Below are 18,828 nucleotides of genomic sequence, written 5' to 3'. Positions count from 1 at the left end.
GGCCTGCCTTCCAAGGAAACTGTTCGATGCTGAATCATACCTGTAGCTCCATTCAAGTCTATACTAGCAGACTTTGTGTTATCAATAGACATGCAAGCCGCCATTGATCTCGCCCATCTGCTGTAGTAGATCATGAAATCGGCGCGGAAGTTCTTTCTCCCGGATATAGCCTCGGGGATATGACGCCTCCGTACACTAATCATGTATCATTGTGATATTTGCTCTAGAACGTCTGTCGCTTATCTTGATGGAAATAGAAAGTGAGAGCCGGCCTCGTCGAACTCGCGTGGCGTGCAAGGCATGCAATGCAAGACGTGTGAAATGTGATGCAGGCGACGGGCAGCCTTGTTGGCATTGCCGTATGCGGCGGATAAGTTGCGAACTAATCGAATCTAGAAGGGGCAAGTACGTGACTTTAGTCTTGTTGGCATTTTTCTTTCACAAATTCCCGGTAATAATGTTCAAATAGGTATATTCGAGCACGTCGATCAGATCGGATCTCTCGACAATCACAGAGCACTAGCGATATATCTAGGGCCACACAGATTGCACAAGACTCTAGTGTGATCCAAGAGACAACAGAGCAGAACTATATTTTGTCTTCGATTGAAGAGAACCAACGCCTATCACAACAGTCCAATACTGAACATAGTGCCAATGGCGTCGGTAACACAGATCCTTCCACGAAATACTACGTGATAGAATTGAGCTATAAATCCGAAGGCGGACTCACTGAGCCGATTACGATTCGTCACCAAATACCAGAGGCTATCACAGATCGGCCAGGAACCGCCATTTTAGACCAGCTACAAATGCCGATCTCACCGCAAGAAGCCCTATCACTCCCAACCCGAGATATACTTGACCAACTGGTCCAGACGTTCTTTCACAAGATTCATCCAGCCTACCCGCTATTCGACAGGGAAATATTCTTACAGTCTTACCATGAAGGCCACACGTCTCCCTTGGTTTTACAAACGATTGCTCTTCTAGGTTTCACCATCGGAGGCGATGATTTGATCCGTGAAGCGGGTTTCAGTGACCGTGCAACAGCAAGGAAGACGCACTATATTCGCGCCAAGACTTTGTACGACGCAGATTATGAGACTGACCGCATGAATCTTGTTGCTGCGCTGCTCCTTCTGGGCTTCTGGTGGGCCGGACCTGACGACCAGAAAGATACCTGCTACTGGGTTAGCTGCGCTGTCAATGTGGCGCAATCAATGGGACTGCACCGCTCGTGGGTTGTGACGATTGCATGGATCCTGAAACACGCTGACAAGGTGGTCACAGGGTGCAGCAGCCTGCTATTGCTCCACGCGTGAGAAGCTTACGGAGGAGAGTCTGGTGGGCAATTTATGTAAATTCTATTTTCTTTACACTGGTTTCCGTTTCTCATATATTCAGACCCGTGACAGACATACTTCTGCGGCTTTTGGTCGACCATACCGGATCCGAGATGAAGACTGCGATGTGGAAGCTCTGACTGAGAGTGATTTCTCTTTCGATGCCGCCTATATTCCAGGGCTTATTCCAGCTCAGGAGAATTACCATGTGCTTTATGCTCTTGAGATGTCCAAGCTGGCAATTATAAGTAAGTGAACTTCTTAAGAGTAATTAATAACTGTTGTGGAAACATAGTGGCTAATGCTATAATTATAGTCGGAGATGTTCTCACGGCAGAGTATAGTCCTCGCCACGCCGTGAATGGAAACCCAACATTAATCACGGAATCAATAGACTGGAGACTTATGAATTGGGAAACCTCACTGCCCAGTCAACTCAAAATCCAGTCCTATGACAAGTATTTAGGATGTTCATTCTGGGCTGCCATGCTCCAGTTCTCTTACCAGTAGGACTCTAATCCTAAAATGTCACAGAGATACCGCTAACTCGGAATAGGAATACGATTATACTGCTCTTCCGAACGAGGTCTCTTGAAAAGCAATCTCAGGGTAAAACTGATTGTAATTCGCGGGCCCGAAATGCCGCCGACTCGATTACTCGTCTTGCCGAGGACCTTCTTACAGCGGAGACGATGAATTGTGGCTTAATTCATCTGTAAGCTCGCCTCCTATTCTCTCAATTAATGACATACAATTCTCACCTCATACAAGGGTCCCGGCATTATTCAGCGCACTTTCAGTCCACACCATGGTTATATCCTCCGCAGACTCTATACATCGACAACTAGCCGAGAACAAATCAAGACAATGCATGCTGGCTTTGAGTGTGATTGCCAAATCCTGGCCCGTCAGGATATGGATGTTAAAAGCCTTTGGGAATCTGATGAAGAGGCTGACTCGGCAAGACCCAATACTCGGTGGTTCGATTGTGGATGTATCCTCGAGGATTGCGACAGCCACGAGGGATCAGGAGAAGAACGGACAGAGTAATAGACCTCAACCGCCTGTTTCTGTCCCTCAAACCGTGACTTCAAATGTGTCTCCCAATGCGAGCTTGTATACTACTTGCAACACTTTTCCACAGAATTGGATCGTGCAGACCGACGGGTCCTCGGGGAGAGGGGATTTGGTTTACGATTCTTTGTGGGCTAACTATCTTGATAACGCACTTGATGTCGATTTGCTCTTGTATAATTTTGCGGACATGACACAGCCTGTATCATCTGAAGGGCCATATCAAGCATGGGCTGATACAACTGCTGGAAGGCCATAGGCCTGCAAGTCAGAAGTCAAATGATTTGAAGCGGAATATATTGCCTATAAATGAATAACCTGCCTTGACAGGAGGAAAACCTAGACATAAGACTTAATTTCTGGAATTTCCAAGGATTCTTGGTATTTCCCATAACTCAGTTGTGAAGACGGCGACTTCAGGGGCGGACCCCCACCTGAACCCGCATTGGTAAAACCCGCGGCTTCTTGCCTCAGCGTCCACACCTGAGGGCGTTGGGTCTAAAAAGACAGCCAAGGAACATACAGGGGAGTCCAAACTTTCTCATAATCAATTTCAAGCTTGAACTCTGTCTTCTTCAGCAACCGAAATGCCTGTCAACCACAGCTCCGACCAAGAGAGGGTCTCGCCCTCGGAGGCACTCGCACATACGCACCACATATCAAAACGTGGCGCAACTAATGTTGCGTCGAGGGATATTTGGGGTCCAAGAGAAAAGTCAATGGGGAACCCTTGGTCACCGAGTAATCCAGACGGAACGTAAATGCACCATTTTCAGACTCATGAGAACGATGAATGACCGTGGCTGTCTTCCTGTAGGATCATACTTCGTCTTGCGGAGAATAGCTTGATGCACGAAGAGATATGCAGTCACATACTATCAGAGGTTCTTTTTCTGTTTCAACTGAAATGGCTCGTCTAACAAGCTGAGGCTGATTCCTATCGATCCAGATGACAGTTTTGCCCCAGGAACATTTAACATATAGCACCGGCCCCCGTGGATCCAAGCGCCTTCGAAAAGCAGCGGCTGCGCTCTTGACAGAGAGGTTTCGGTCACGATCACCTGTCACATATGAAAACATCATTGTCACTCCAGGTATGGCAAGTGCTATTGATGGAATATCGTTTGCAATCTGTGATGAGAACGACGGTATTTTGGTTCCTCGGCCGTTGTATAATGGATTTGTTTTCGACTTGATGAACAGGAGTGACGTCCAGGTTAGAGGGGTCAAATATGAAGGCATCGAGGGGTTCAGTGGACTAGACGATCTTTTTCTACCTGGTGTTAACAGAAGAGCGCTTGAGAAGGCGCTCTGCGAAGCCAAAGAGACCGGAGTTAACATTCGCGCTCTTTTGATTTCCAAGTGAGTCCTCTCGTTGACTGCGTTTGATAAATACACGCTAATCAGCAGCCTTCAGTCCACATAACCCCCTGGGGAGATGCTATGTACGCGACCCTTTCCCTTCTCTGACCACTTTCTGAAATTGACTTGCGGCTCAAGCCCCCAGAAACGTTGAGAGAGTTTGCTCTGTTCTGTGGCAAGAACGATCTACATCTTATCTCTGATGAGATCTATGCATTCTCTGGGTTTCAAAACCCCGAAGCCCCATTACTGGACACATTCACTTCGATTCTCGCTTTGGACCTGGATTCTTCGATCGACCCAACCCGCAAACATGTGCTCTATAGCGCAAGTAAAGATTTCTGCGCGAATGGGCTACGCATGGGTTTTGTCTACACCGTCAACGAGGGTATCATGGGGGCGATTTCAAGCATCAGGTAGGTGTACCCAGGCTTACCACAAACTCGGGAGAAGTTTCTGACAGAGTATGTACGCAGCATGTTTTCCTGGTCACCGCATATGCTCCAGGATGTCTGGGCTGCCATGATGGAACGCGGTCACTGGATGGACGGCTTTATGAGGCGAAAACAAGAATTGATGCTGGACCGGTACAAGATGACTACGGCATTCTTGTCTGAGCATGGAATCCCTTACTATGACATGTAAGTCCCGACAATCTTTTAGTGCAGAAGAGCGCTGACTTTTCGAAAGGAATGCGGGGTTGTTTCTTTGGATTGATCTTCGCCATGTTCTGTGCGGGAATCCACAGACACAGCCGTCTGATGATAGCAGTTTAGATGGAGCAGCTTCTGACGCCCAGCCCACTTTGCAAAGCGAGCTAGACTTTGCAGATCTTTGCATGAAGAATGGCCTCATGATTACTCCTGGTCATGTCTATATGTCTGAGAACTATGGCTGGTTCCGGATAACCTTCACCGTGGGAAGAGAAGCCCTGGAGGAGGGCTTGAAACGTCTCTTGTTATCTATCAAGACCACACTTCAAGAAAGGAAGTCCTAAGGATTTTGAGAATATGAATCCTGGGGCTTGTATGACCATCGATTCGAGACACACCCTCCCCCAGCCCTTTGATCCCGCTCTCAGAGACGGTCAAGTATAGCCTAAGCGACGACAATTCCTCGATGACATATGGAGGGCAAGGTTTCTTCTGGCTGCCCGCGGACGACCGGCCTTGTTCGTTGGCTACAGACTACTCATCGAATTCAATGGCTACATTCCAAAGAACCATGGCTATCGGCTGCACTCAGGTCCTGTCTTGCTCTCGAAGCTGCCAGGAGTTTCTGTTGAGAAGAATGGAGATGAGGTGGAGAAAGCGCTGACAAGGGCTCGGTCCATACAGTGTCAATCATTGATGTACTTGATTTCATACTGGAAGTCAGATTCATGAGACATAGCAGACAAAGCAGACATATTAGACAAGCAGAAGACATGGAGGATACAATAAATGGAAATAATACACTATTGACACGTCTTGAGGCTAGGTAGAAAGACTAGGCAGTGAGACGCGTCTGCCCCCACCAAGAAATGAGAAAACGTCGCCAAAGTGACACGTCCACCAAAACAGGTAATACGGGGAAGCAAACAAGGTCAAACGTGGATCTAATCAATCTACAATCAATCTTGATCTAATTTTGACGCGTCTGAGGCAGCGACGCCAGGCAGCCAAGTCGCGTCCGCTCCCACCAAGAAATGAGAAAACGTCACCAAAGTGACACGTCCACCCAAACAGGAAATACGGGACAGCAAACAAGCTTAAATTCAAATCTAATCAATCCTGATCTTATCTTGACAGTTTCACACGGTTCTTCCTGACTGTTGGGCTTCTTTATCCCACCCCGGGTCAACTCCCCCATTATGCCAACAAAATACTCCACACAAACTCCTTGGTCTCCTCAAAATGGTCATCCATCCACTGAAGATGCCCGTACCCCCTACTTTGGTCACTCTTGAAATCATGCATTCCCGAAACACCCTTAGGTCCCAACCGCATAAACCTCCCAGCCTCCCCAAAAGACTCCCAAGGTTTCTTCCCATAAGCAAAGGCAGCAAAAGTCCCTGCCGCCTCTAACGATGTCCTTTTCACCTCCTCGGACAACCCATCTAACTGATTAAGATAGATGAGCAAAGCGCAAAGACCATGATACGACATTCCTTCAGTCGGGCCAGGGAAAGGCGATGGCTCCTCGAAATGATAGAGGTAAACATCCCGCCCAACAGACTCTGGCTCGAGTCCCGCTCTCGCAATCCCAATATTAGGATACTGGAACATCGTCGAACCAAGCAAGAGTCGAACAGCATTCCGATACTCCTCAAATGGTTGAGTCTGAGTCCTAAACCCAAAAGCCTTGCGGAAGTCATCCCGAATCAGGTCATCGGAAAAGGCACCGTCAATCATCTCCGCAAACTTCTCTTGGGAAATATTCTCAGGAATGGCATCCAGGATCAAAGCCTCGACATTTGTATCTCCAAGAATAATCTCCTTACATCTCGAGCCAGTCTCACGCCCATAACCATCCCCGAACCTCCAAGCTGTCGGCATAACACCTCCATCCCCGACAGGTCCCAACGCAGCCTTTGAATAATTCCCGATCAACGTATCAACATCAAGACCTCTCATCTGTCGAATCACCTCCTCGGAACTATTATCCGAGATCCCACACTTTCCAACACACTTTCCCCACTCCCGCTCGTAGACCTCGAAAGGCAAGGGTCCAAGCGTAGAAGCCGAACCAGACATCATAATCGCACGATCGAACAACGGACTTCCGTTCAGACGTGAGAGCATGTGGAAGTGGATACTTGCGCTGCCGGCACTAACACCCATTGCAGTGATATTGTTCCTGTCTCCGCCAAACGAGGCGATGTGTTTGTTTACCCATTCGAGGGCGTTGTGTTGGTCAACCAGGCCCCAATTGTTGTTTGGGAGTGTAGAATCGGAGGCAGTGGATGCTAAGTCCGACGAGGCAGCGAAGCCGAGAACCCCCAGACGGTAGTTGATCTGGACTAGGATGATTGGGTGTCCTGTTTCGGCGGCGTGGTTTGTGAATGCTTGGGCACGGTAGCGGGATACGGAGTTTGCGCCGTAGAGGAAGCCCCCGCTGAGAAGGGAATAGAATGTCAATATTTGACTATCGCGCTGGATTGTGCTGGGAGAGGTGAGGTGGAACATACCCGTGTATCCAGACGATGACTGGTAATCCAGGTCCTGAGGTGTTTGACAAAGCTTCTTTTGGGACGCAGATGTTCAGGTTCAGACATTTGAATTCGTCGTCGCCCGGGGCTGGATCGGTGACTCCGCCGGTCACCAGGACCATGCCTTCGCCCTGGGGACATCGGGGGCCGAAGTTGGTTGCGTTGAAGGGCGAGTCGAGAGTATTCGTCACCTCGCTGTGTGTCCATCTCTCTTTCACGGATGCATAGGGTACGCCGCGGAATAAGGCAAGGTTGTCGTCTGATTCGCCAATGAGGGAGGCGTTCAGGGACGGGGCGTGATGAGTGATTGTTTCCATTTTGTGAGGAGATGGTGCAGCTTGAGGAGTTGAACTATGACAAGACAGTAGGTGGGATTCTTTATTTATATTACTCTTCCACCCTGGGAAAAAGATATGCCGGACATCGATACAGAGTATGAAGGAATAACCGAGTCCAGTTAAGCCTTCGCCAAGGTCTATAGATCTGACAGCCACTCCTTGCGGTAGATCAAAATTCCGATCAAATTCATTTCTATAGGTACAATATAAGCAACAAATGCCGGAAAGACTGCAGACGAATGCCGTGTTTTGCGGGGGTTCAGCCATATTTTACTAGTCTCGTCTCCTCCCCGGATTCTCTCTCCGCAATCCCCAGTTTCCACCCAATCTGAGCGGACCCAAGCTCGCTTAAACCTCCAGATACCTTCATCGGACTTTCTTCGGATGTCTTGTCGGATGCTGGGGGAATACGTCTCTCGGTCGTTTAGCTTGAACTATGGAGCTAGATCGTTTACCCCGGAGAGGTCAAAGCTGGACTCTGGGGTAAACGATTGCAAGGGATCCATATAAAGACTCCATTCCGGAGATCTTGATTCTTACGCATCAATTGTCTCTATTTCTACTGATTCAATGGCAACTACAACAAAAGACGATGCTTCGGCGGTGGAGCTGGAGGATATCACTTCTCAGCCGCAAGCTACTCTTCATTATGATACGAAGATAGCCCCTGCAGACGGTGACGATGCTCTTGCTTTTCTGCAAACTCATCATGAAGAATACAGCAAGGAAGAAGAGCGACGTGTTATGCGCAAAGTCGATATTCGCATGGTGCTATTGATGTTGATTATCAATGGCATTCAATTCATTGATAAGAATGTATGCTCTCAGGCTATCATCAATGTGCAATCATGCGTCCGATATTGACCTCTCAGACACTCTCCAATGCAGGCACATACGGAATCGCAACACAAGCCAACCTCAAAGGCCAAGATTTCAGTCTACTGGTCACCATCTTCTACATTGGATACCTCATTGCCCAGTATCCCGTCAACTTACTCATGCAACGCTACCCGGTCGGCAAATTTCTCACCGTGAACTTCGTTCTCTGGGGTAAGAAGGTCCACCGCCATAAGCATATCCGCCCCCAAGCTAATCCGCCGAATAGGAGCGACCTTGGCAGCAACCGGTTCCGCAAAGAACTTCCATTCACTCGCCGCGGCCCGCTTCTTCCTCGGCGTCTTTGAATCCTGCCTGAACCCAGGCTTCGTACTAGTAACCTCGTCCTGGTGGAAGCGCGAAGAACAACCCGCCCGCGTAGGCCTCTGGTACAGCGCCAACGGCATCATCGGCGCCCCGTCCGGCGTGATCTTCTGGGCAATCGCCCACATCGACGTGGATGGGATGTTCGCCTACCAATGGATGTTCATCATCTTCGGCGGGTTCACGGTCGTCTTTGGAATCAGTCTGTGGTGGCTACTCCCCGATTCACCCCTGACGGCGAGCTTCCTGACGGAGCGGGAACGGTATATTGTGGTTCACCGGTTGAGCAGCAATAAGACTGGCGTGAAGAATACGCATATGAAGAAAGACCAGATTGTGGAGACGCTGCTTGATGGCCGGATCTGGTTGTTGATTTTTGCGATGTTTGCTCACAACTTGACGAATTCGCTGCAGACTACTTTCATGGGGATCATCATTAAGGGATTCGGGTATTCGACTTATCAGGCTGTTTTGCTCAATATCCCGCCTTCGATTATTATGGCTGTCACTATGATTATTGTGAGCATTACGCTGTCGACGAAATGGGGAGAAGGGAAGCGCATTTTCTTCATCATTCTCTGCTATATTCCTGGCCTTGTGTCGACAGCGATGCTGTTCGCTCTGCCCTTCAATGCTGGCACGAAGACTGCGCATCTTGGTGCGATTTTCATTGTTCCCATGGTGGCTTCTTCGGCTGGTATTATGTACTCGCTTCTTGCGAGTAATGTGGCTGGATATTCGAAGAAGGTGCTTGCAGGTGCCCTGTTCTTCTCCTCGAACTGTGTTTCGAATATTGTCTCACCGCAGGTTTTCTTGACGCGCGAGGCACCTTATTACCATACCGGAATCACGGTGTGCATGGCTGCATTTGCGGTCAATATTGCTGTCTTTGGGTTGTTGTATGTGTTGTATGCTCGGGAAAATAAAGCTCGGGATGCTGATTCAGCTGGGATCGAAGAGGATCTTGTCAATGCCTTCTCCGACTTGACGGATCGGCAGAATAAGACGATGCGATATAAGCTGTGACTGAATGGCGAGGTTTGATCTCTAGTATTATAATACGATTTGCTCTTGAGAGAAAACAGCGGTGAAATTACCAATACGTAGTATGATCATACCTAACGACTCGACAGCTCCGATTACAGCTCTTCCCCACTGGAAAGATAGGCCCAAAAGAGGCAAAGAAAGCGAAGAAAATCTAGAGCGAAAATATTGCATAATACAGTGTCGATGATAGTATAAATTATCATCAAGAGTCAGAATCTTAATGGCTTCGTATATACTCACGTACAGGGAGTACATACTCGGCCTTCACGTGAAGCACGAGTAAAACACGGGGAAGTGGACTCGAGACGTAAGATTACCTTGGCTCCCGAGATCTTTCCAGCCGAGGTTGGATTCCCGGCTGCATTCGCCGTTCATTTACCGACCATCTTCCTTTTATCACCTCTCCCTCCACCACCGTTGATTCTCACATTCAGTAATCATGGTTGCCGACGCTCTTGTCTATCACCCTGCGCTGGCGCACTACTTGCGCTTCGTCGCAACCACAGGTACGTGACCCCGGCCTACACACCTCGAGCACACCTCGAGCACACATGTGCACACCCGACAGCAGCAGAGCCATCCTCCACTTCCCTCGCAGCCAACTCAAACCACTCCGCTCAACTCCCACTGTCATTCCCACTGCCGCTCCAGCTGCCACTCCCACTCCCACCCCCCATTCCCAACAAAACCTTCCCCGCCCAACCTGAAGACGCGAACGCCGAATCAGCTAACCAAACCACACAGTCGGCCGCGACAAACTCCTCCGAACAATCCAATACTTCTCCCGCTTCTATGCCTGGTACCTCTACCGCACAAACAAGCCCCAAAGCGCCATCGAGCCCTTCAACGCAGTGAAGAAGCAGTTCGGCACGACGCGCAAGATCCTCCGCATCGGCAAATTCATTGAGCACCTCAAGGCGGCCTCCATCGCCCTGGACAACAAGAGCCCCGTCGACCCCGTGCTGCGCTACCTGGCCATCGGTCGTCAGCTCGGCTATGCCGGCTACCTGACCCTCGACACGGTCACCGTCATTGACGTGATCGGCGTTCGGAAGCTGGCTTCCGCGAAGCGGCTGCAGGAGTCCGCCTACAAGGCTTGGGCGGCTGGTCTGCTTTGCAGTGCCGTGGCCGGCATTTACACCTTGTACGGTCTGCAGCAGAAGGAGAAGACCATTGACCGGAAGGAGGGCGAGGGTGTTGTGGAGGCGAAGAAGATCGAGAAGTGAGTCCCCTCGCTGCCATCTGTTCTCCTTGACCTGTGAATGGGAAGGTTGACGTCTTGTTCGGAATGCTAATCTCTTTGATTTTTAGGGAGCGCTCCGCTGCTCGGATACAGCTCATCTCTGACCTGTGCGACTTGGCTGCCCCTGCTTCTGCTGTCGGTTGGGTGGCTCTGGATGACGGCATCGTCGGCATCACGGGTACCATCAGCAGTTTGATTGGTGTCTGGTCCCAGTGGCGCAAGACCGCATGAATAGGGTCTCGTCGTTGGTGAAGGGGGGACATGTTGGTTGCGAGACGAGAGATAGTCGAGGTATTATTATTGCGCACTCCATTTATATCCTGAATAAGTTTGTCTATGGGCAGACTTGTATCTTCCTGTTTCTAGTATATGTCTACATTCCGTTCTTATGTTCACGTATATCACTTTTCTTGGCTTTCTTGGATCATGAATAGATTGGATATCATTCTCGTCGCATCGTGGCTATGTATCTTGGACTCATGGCATCCAGCCATGTTCTCCTACTCAACGTCACCGGGTCTATCCGCCATGTCACATGTACGGCTTAGACGGGGCAGGTCTGAAACGATCAGTATGGGTACAACACAGCCTTGGGACAGAGACAGAGATGAACTTACAGCACCGCAAGAGCCGCAGCTCTTGCCAGCGCCCTCAGTGGCGGCACCGCACTTGGGGCAGGAAGCGTGACCCATGATGTAGATTTCGAAGTGGAAGTGAAGATGTAGATCGGATCTGAGGCTTGTTAACTCCCAGGGTACTCATATGCGGGGGAAGCCTAGTCTATAAGCTAGAACATACCTGAAGCTTCGTAGTCGAGGAGATGAGAAGGGAAGTAAACAAATCCACGAAATTTGCTGACTTTTGTACCCCGCCTGACTGGTGCCCCGCTCTACGCTGCTCTTCTGCCAAGAGATCTCTTCGGCTGTCGCAGTATTACCATGTAGATCATACAAGACTTCATGGATACTCTAGAAATGGCATATATCATGCGGCATTCCACATCTCCTCAACTTCTCTCAGTGCATCTCCATACATCTTCTCCCGAGCCTCATCGCCCCTCCAAAACGAAGGTCTCTTATCAAACCCATGAACAACACCTTCCACCTGATACCCACCCACGCTTCTCATCCAGCCAGTTCGCACAAATCCACGTAGTCTGTCCCGGAACGTCTCCCCTTCAACGAGTAGCTGATCCCAGCTACAAGTATAGATGGCCACATTCGGCGGATAAACAGAGCGTATCAACTCATCCGAAGCAAGACCCGGCGATAAGTACGGATGAGCCATATCGACCTCACCAACGCGGGCACCGGCCTCAGAAATAGAAGTAGAAGTAGAAGCAGAAACAGAAGTAGAAGCATTAAGCACAGGTGGAAACCTCCTAGGCAAATCCCCACAGCCCAAATAAGAATCATCAAACAAGGCAAAAACAGCAGGCGAAATCATCGACTTCTTCTTCGCAATCGGATTACTCTCATCCCTGCGCTCTCTACTCTTCGTCCAATCAACCGGCGGATAAAATGCCACTATGCCAGCAAAGCGAACACCACACTCCCCAGCTCGTGCCTCCACCGTCCGCCCCTTCAACACATCCTCCACCCGAAACGGAACACCCAGGACTAGATTCCCGCCTGCACTTGCTCCACTCAGCACGAAACGCGACTGGTCGAGATTATATTCGTCGGCGTGGTTCCATAGCCACAGGATGGCATCGACGGTGTCGTCTAGGGCTGTTGGGAACGGATGCTCCGGCGCGAGTCGGTAGTTGATGCTTATGGCGATTGCTGCTGGCTGGGGGGTTAGGATGGCGGTGCACCACCTTGCGTCGTCTTGGGCGTGGCCGATTGTGAAGCCGCCGCCGTGGAGGTTTAGGAGGACTGGTCTTGGGGGATTGGGGGTTTTGGTTTTGGTGAGGGGGTTTGATGGGCTGGTGTAGATGTATAGGTCGATTTGGCCGGGTGTTTTGTTTAATGTTGTTGGGATTGTGATGATTGTGCTAGGCTTTGGGGGGAGGGGGGTGGAGAGGTATCTGTCTAGAAGGGAGAGGAGGGTTGAGAGGATGCGGAAGCGCTTGGCTCTTTTTATGAGGGCTGGTTGGGAGTGGACTTGGGGAGATGGGTTATCGGGTGGCATATTTGGTCTTTGGGGGATAAACGGTTGGTGGTTGCCGATACAGTATTTGTTCTATTGTGTCTTTACGGGGAGTCCAATGTTGAAGGTGATAGGGAGGGTGGATGATGTAACTTGGTGGTCATTTCCACCTGGGCAGCTTGGAGATATTTTTCTTGGTCTTCGTGTGATTTTCTTTTCTACCCGATGGGAAATCTATTTGGAGTAGATGAACGGACTCTAACCGGTGTGCAATAGCACATGGAATACACCACACAAGCAAAGCCGTTGGTGGATGAGTCGGAACACCGTCGATGGTGAAGAACCGGATGCCCCGGATTGTCATGACAGCCAGGGACCCATAGAACAAAGATCTGATCTTCATGCTGACGCCCTGCATATGGTCATGAAACATGAAGAAATGGGATGACCCCAAATAAGCCAATGAGCATTTTCTACGAGCTTATCTTGTTCCAGACTATATTCGACATTGAGCAGCAAATGGTTGGGATTGACTAGGTGTCAGAAGTCTTTAAAGATAGGGGCTTAGTGAGGACTGCCATATAGTAGCAGACAAAAAACAAGCAAAGAGGTGGGGACGGGCACCATTTTAGGTATAGCCTGAGCGCAAACCAAAGGCTTGATATATTGCTTGAACAGCTATTTTGCCGAGCTTTCGGAAGAGAAGTCGAAGGCCAGGACACTCTCTACTGTCGGACCTGGCTAGGCTGGTGGATTTCAAGGGTTGCTATTAAGGTCGGCCGCCACTTCCGAGCCATTCAAAGTCAATATGGCAAGTTAAATTGCGGATAAGTTGTCATCACTTCCCTGCTGATTTACCCGAAGATTCACCGCAGTTGAGCTTCAACACCCTGCGACTATGCCCAAATCAGCCGTCGGCTCACCTCACCCCCAAGCCCTTCCAGAGGCTTTTTTCCATAGTGGATTGCTCCACTTAAAGCCCTAAATGTCTTTCTTCGAAACGTTCGTCTTGAACGACAAATGAGCTTGGCCAATTTGGCCACCCCCTTAGTTCGACGAGGCTTGCCATCCGTGGTGGCTTTCAGGCCGGTTTGAAACTGAAACAGGACCCTGAAACTGTGATTACCGTCGAAGCCGAGCATCATATTGGAGGAAATAATGGTTGCCTATCCAAATTGGGTGGGCCAACGTCCCGGTAAAAAAAACATTGGGCTATTCTCGTTCTAGTCCAGTTCGCTTTAGAGTGGCTGTAGATGTATAAAACCGCCGCCCGCTGCTCTTTGCTTCAAATTCCAACCAAAACATTACATTCTTTTAAACCCTTACATTCTTTTCATCTTTCTTTTATCATGGCTTCCCTCAAATTGGCCCTTCTCGGCCTGCTCGGCGCCGCTGCCGTCAACGCTGCCCCTGCCATCGCCCTGGAGGCTGATGTGCTCGGAAACAGTCTCGTTCCCCGTGCTTCTTGTACCTTCTCTGGCTCCACCGGTGCTGCCAGTGCCATCAAGAACAAGAAGTCTTGCTCCACCATCACCCTGAGCAACGTCGCAGTCCCTGCTGGAACCACTCTGGACCTGACTGGACTCGCCAAGGGCACCACTGTTATCTTCGAGGGTACCACCACCTTCGGTTACAAGGAGTGGTCTGGTCCCCTCGTCTCCGTCTCCGGAACCTCCATCACCGTCAAGGGTGCCTCCGGTGCCGTTCTCAACGGTGACGGTGCTCGCTGGTGGGACGGAAAGGGAACTAACGGCGGCAAGACCAAGCCGAAGTTCTTCTACGCTCACAGCTTGACCAGCTCTACCATTGAGAACATCTACATCAAGAACTCGCCCGTTCAGGTCTTCAGCATCAACGGCGCCAATGACCTCACCCTGAGCGGAGTCACCATCGACAACGCCGCTGGCGACGCCGGCGGTGGTCACAACACCGACGCCTTCGACGTTGGCTCCAGTACCGGTGTCTACATCACCAACCCTATCGTCCACAACCAGGACGACTGCCTGGCTGTCAACTCTGGCACCGTATGTATAGCCGAAAAGTCTGTTCTGATGAAGTATTAACTGACACCGTCTAGAACGTCCACTTCACCGGCGCCAAGTGCACTGGCGGTCACGGTATCTCCATCGGCTCTGTCGGTGGTCGCTCCGACAACACCGTCAACGGTGTCACCATCGAGAACTGTGCCATCACCAACTCCCAGAACGGTAAGCATATCTACCCCGGAAACACTAGAAACCCGACCCCCTAACACTCCAACCACAGGTGTTCGCGTCAAGACCGTCTCCGGCGCTACCGGTAGCGTCAAGAACGTCAGCTACAAGGACATCACCCTCTCCGGAATCACCAAGTACGGCATTGTGATCGAGCAGGACTACGAGAACGGCAGCCCCACCGGAACCCCTACCAGCGGCGTCCCCATCACCGGTCTGACCGTCAGCGGCGTCAAGGGATCCGTCTCCAGCAGCGCTACCGATGTCTACATCCTGTGTGCTTCCGGCGCTTGCTCCGGCTGGACTTGGAGCGGCAACAGCGTCACCGGTGGTAAGAAGAGCAGCAAGTGCAAGGGTATCCCCAGCGGTGCTTCGTGCTAAATGCTGATGCCATCGGCAATTTGAGTCGGAATGCTTTCTATTTTGGCTCTGTTTGACTAGTGCTCGGGGGCTAATTTAGCTGCCCCTTTTTGGTTGGCCCAGTCTTGTATAGTTATAGCTTCTCCAGGGGAGGGCTAGATTAATTTCGTACCTAGAGCCAAATTGCAAATTTGTTATTTGACTGAAATGTTCTCGCTTTATTTGCTATTTGAAACTTGTATATGGATAGAAATAGTAAGTAAAGTCTAGTCGTGTTGTATCCTGATCTAATAGCCCTACTCAGCTCTCAATGGCTGTCGAATCCTCCCATCTCTCACAGCATCATAAATAATCGATATCCACGAGCCGACGGTTTTCCGCGGACGTAAAGGAATATCTGCCGCAGCCTCTGTGTCGCAAGTTGGATGTTCACCAATGCCGCAGTGGAATGGAACGTCCAAATCCCGTCGAACAAAGTGATAGAGGGCCTTCGCAGCAGGTCCCAGAGACGACTCTGCATTAAGCTGACCAGAGAATGCCTCCGCTCGCCAGCGCAGATATGCAGTCCTTGCTCGCTCACAAACGTCTTTTTGTACGAACTCAATTGCCGCGATTGGATCCTCGGCATTTATTTCCTTGGGATTGACTAGCAGAACTGGCGCCATGGCTGTGGATAGCGCCTCGATCCTGACAGAGAGATCATCACGCGCAGAATTTTTCCACGAATTGCGGAGAGCCTGGAGAAGCTCATTTTGTAGGCTCGAACTCTTCTCTGGCGGGATATGCAGGGAGTCGAATGTCGCCCACACCACGTTGTTGAGATCTTCCAAGAATGTTTCGTGAAGGACGCGCAGATCCACCGCCTGGCATGTCACATACAAAAGAGCCGCACTCATCATAGAGACCAGCTCGACTGCTTGCAGTGTATATCTTGCTGAAATTAAGGCAAGCGAGTTGATGGGCTGGTTGTTCATCTCGGCGGACTGGACGTGCGATGTCACCGAATTGGCCAGGAAGCCAAGCTCGGACATATATGCCGCCATGTTGATGTCGACGCCCTTCATCGTGAATGACAAGCTTGGGTCATCTGCTGCGAGGTTTGCTGGCAGGCCTTTGTTCATGTCTGGGTTGATCAGTTCAGAGGAGTAGCTGAATAGCAGCTTGCCGATCATTTGAAGACCCCCGCGTGTCTTTTCCATCGCCATTGAGACGGATGCGGCTTGGAAATTGGAGCAGAAGTATACTTCGCCTGTCGAAGAGTCTATCACTGGGTTGTCTTGCGTGGAATTGAGTTCCGTGGTAAGTTGCTGCATGGCTAATCCGAGGTCCTCGACTACCGGTCCAAGCCACTGTGATGCACCCCGAAGGGCATACCGATCTTGAATAAGTCCCTGGCGCAGTCTATCTTTCGTCCCGGAGGTCTCAATCAACTTGGAGTTGATAGTTCCCTTGCGGATATTTGCTGCAACCTCGATCTGGCCAGGATGAGGTCTGATCTTCGCCGGAAACTCATGGTAGTTCTCCGCATTGCCCATCATAGCCTCACACGTCAAAGCAGTCAACCCTTGAGCCAGTAACACCAACAGACTAGTCTCATGCACAGCCAAAGATGCCACCGCTGCCGACGCAGCCGAGCCGTTAATCAAACTCAAGCCTTCCTTCGGCCTCAAGACAAAAGGCGGGATTCCAATAATCTCCAGCGCCTTGATTGCCGAGACAATCTCAGCTTCCCCGGGGCGATCCCAGTAAACTTTGATATCAGGATTGCCTTCCAAAATCCCAACCAGATACGACAGAGGCATCAGATCGCCAGACGCAGAAATCGACCCGCGCAACGGTATGATCGGGGTAAGTCCCGCGCGCAACAACTTCAACACCGTATCAATAATCTCAAGCCGAACGCCAGAGTGGCCCCGGAGCAGATGATTACATCGCACGAGCATTGTCGCCCGCACCCACGTGACTGGCATGGCGTGCGAAGATAGATTGAAGTCGCCCAACCGCGAGGAAAAGTCGCTTCCAGTCAGTATTCCGGACTGGGTCAGCTGGAGAAGAGACTGCTGTAGTCGGATTACATCTGATGTACGGGTATCCGCGCTGCCTCCGAAGCCGGTGTTGACGCCTAGCGCGAAACGTCAATGACTGCGCTCTGCTTCATGCGGAAATTGCTATCTGGTTGGGATCTCGTACCGTATATGCAGTATCCTTTGTTCAGGTAGTCGTTGAACGTCTCGATCCCGGCTTCGACTCTCTTGGTGACCTTTGCATCTCTTGATACTTCAGCGCCGCATCCCTCACTATTATATAGTTTTAGTTTTATTCTTGTAATAACACTGGAGTATACAGAGGGCTTACCGAGCAACAGCGACTACACTGGCAATATCCAAAGTCTCGCCGTCAACATCGACTGAGCCTTTATCAACCAAAGACTCTATACTCTCCCACGATGCTAACGTCTCATCTTTATGGGGAGTTGGATGTGAAGAAACGACCGGAGGGGCGGTATAGGACGCCCCAGAAGCTATGATGCTTTCGATCATAGTAGCGCGATGAAAAACGTTGTTTCAATTGTGCTTAGTAAGGTATGGTTTGAGCGAGCGTAGACAGAAAGTGAATTTGAACGCTCTTGTTTGCATTTCATATCTTCTGAAGTGACCGATAAAGCGCATTTCACCTATTCGCCATTTCTATTCAAAGATAACAAAGGTCCAAACGCAGCTGACATCAATAATTGCAACGCCACCCCAAACAATTCATTGAGATCGAGATCTTTGGATCTTGTAAGCTCATTTTCCACTGTAGACCCTAGTTGTAAACAGAGCTACGGAGTAGAATGCAACCGTGATCGTAAACGCGAAAGATTGAAATCTAGATCAAAATCACCCGGTGTCTTGCATAATCGCAAAAGAAACCTTCGCGCACATCGGAAACTGTCAGATCTTACAGTACAGTAGAAAGCTGCAGAATGTCTCTCACGTGGACTTTTGCAGTCCAGTGGTTGTAAGCCACCGTTCAGACTATCGATATCTTGCATGAACCCTTGCTGCATGTGCAACCATCTCACCCTACCGGGAATTTTTTCACTTTGAGCGCGCGGTATGACAATATATCTTGGCTCACCAGGGTTGAATACCTCAGGGGCAACAGATGGTGAATCAGAGGAATTCTGCTCGTGAGCGTACATTATAGGGGGCGAATGCAATGGCCATTTCGCTCTTCACCATATGGTTGGCCTGATCGCCGATGTCACATCTGCAAGAAATGCAGTATTTGTGCCTATCTAAGCAAAGTGCCTATTACAATATTTTGGGAATCGATGCATGGTCTAGCCGAAAATATATGCGCGCAACAATTTGGCGTAATC

General features: G+C 50.1%; 8 protein-coding genes across 8 annotated transcripts; 5 read left to right on the top strand and 3 right to left on the bottom strand.

Moving 5' to 3' along the window:
- Positions 1–326: 326 nt before the first annotated feature.
- On the top strand, positions 327–1,325 carry N7511_001393 (fungal specific transcription factor domain-containing protein; the record flags this gene model as incomplete). The annotated part of the gene is made up of 2 exons (XM_057123818.1): positions 327–359; positions 546–1,325. The coding sequence occupies 2 exons, from the start codon at positions 327–329 to the stop codon at positions 1,323–1,325; spliced, it is 813 nt and encodes a 270-aa protein (XP_056989551.1).
- A 2,044-nt stretch (positions 1,326–3,369) lies between these two features.
- On the top strand, positions 3,370–4,779 carry N7511_001392 (pyridoxal phosphate-dependent aminotransferase; the record flags this gene model as incomplete). The annotated part of the gene is made up of 5 exons (XM_057123817.1): positions 3,370–3,782; positions 3,838–3,865; positions 3,921–4,198; positions 4,259–4,423; positions 4,473–4,779. The coding sequence occupies 5 exons, from the start codon at positions 3,370–3,372 to the stop codon at positions 4,777–4,779; spliced, it is 1,191 nt and encodes a 396-aa protein (XP_056989550.1).
- An 853-nt stretch (positions 4,780–5,632) lies between these two features.
- Positions 5,633–7,289, bottom strand: N7511_001391 (uncharacterized protein; the record flags this gene model as incomplete). The annotated part of the gene is made up of 2 exons (XM_057123816.1): positions 5,633–6,878; positions 6,952–7,289. 2 exons carry the CDS (start codon positions 7,287–7,289, stop codon positions 5,633–5,635), a joined length of 1,584 nt encoding a protein of 527 aa, XP_056989549.1.
- A 591-nt stretch (positions 7,290–7,880) lies between these two features.
- On the top strand, positions 7,881–9,536 carry N7511_001390 (MFS allantoate transporter; the record flags this gene model as incomplete). The annotated part of the gene is made up of 3 exons (XM_057123815.1): positions 7,881–8,126; positions 8,183–8,360; positions 8,416–9,536. 3 exons carry the CDS (start codon positions 7,881–7,883, stop codon positions 9,534–9,536), a joined length of 1,545 nt encoding a protein of 514 aa, XP_056989548.1.
- A 460-nt stretch (positions 9,537–9,996) lies between these two features.
- N7511_001389 (PEX11 family protein) lies at positions 9,997–11,031 on the top strand (the record flags this gene model as incomplete). Its single annotated transcript, XM_057123814.1, has 3 exons — positions 9,997–10,063; positions 10,302–10,779; positions 10,869–11,031. 3 exons carry the CDS (start codon positions 9,997–9,999, stop codon positions 11,029–11,031), a joined length of 708 nt encoding a protein of 235 aa, XP_056989547.1.
- Positions 11,032–11,784: 753 nt separating this feature from the next.
- N7511_001388 (uncharacterized protein) lies at positions 11,785–12,933 on the bottom strand (the record flags this gene model as incomplete). Its single annotated transcript, XM_057123813.1, has 1 exon — positions 11,785–12,933. The coding sequence occupies one exon, from the start codon at positions 12,931–12,933 to the stop codon at positions 11,785–11,787; it is 1,149 nt and encodes a 382-aa protein (XP_056989546.1).
- A 1,307-nt stretch (positions 12,934–14,240) lies between these two features.
- On the top strand, positions 14,241–15,485 carry N7511_001387 (glycoside hydrolase family 28 protein; the record flags this gene model as incomplete). Its single annotated transcript, XM_057123812.1, has 3 exons — positions 14,241–14,915; positions 14,969–15,098; positions 15,157–15,485. 3 exons carry the CDS (start codon positions 14,241–14,243, stop codon positions 15,483–15,485), a joined length of 1,134 nt encoding a protein of 377 aa, XP_056989545.1.
- Positions 15,486–15,760: 275 nt separating this feature from the next.
- Positions 15,761–18,004, bottom strand: N7511_001386 (uncharacterized protein; the record flags this gene model as incomplete). Its single annotated transcript, XM_057123811.1, has 3 exons — positions 15,761–17,586; positions 17,655–17,761; positions 17,820–18,004. 3 exons carry the CDS (start codon positions 18,002–18,004, stop codon positions 15,761–15,763), a joined length of 2,118 nt encoding a protein of 705 aa, XP_056989544.1.
- Positions 18,005–18,828: the final 824 nt, after the last annotated feature.

This window comes from Penicillium nucicola (genome assembly GCF_028828085.1).
Source record: "Penicillium nucicola strain IBT 29836 chromosome Unknown utg000001l, whole genome shotgun sequence".
In the NCBI taxonomy this organism is placed as follows: domain Eukaryota; kingdom Fungi; phylum Ascomycota; class Eurotiomycetes; order Eurotiales; family Aspergillaceae; genus Penicillium; species Penicillium nucicola.
This window is presented reverse-complemented; position numbering and strand designations above follow the sequence as displayed.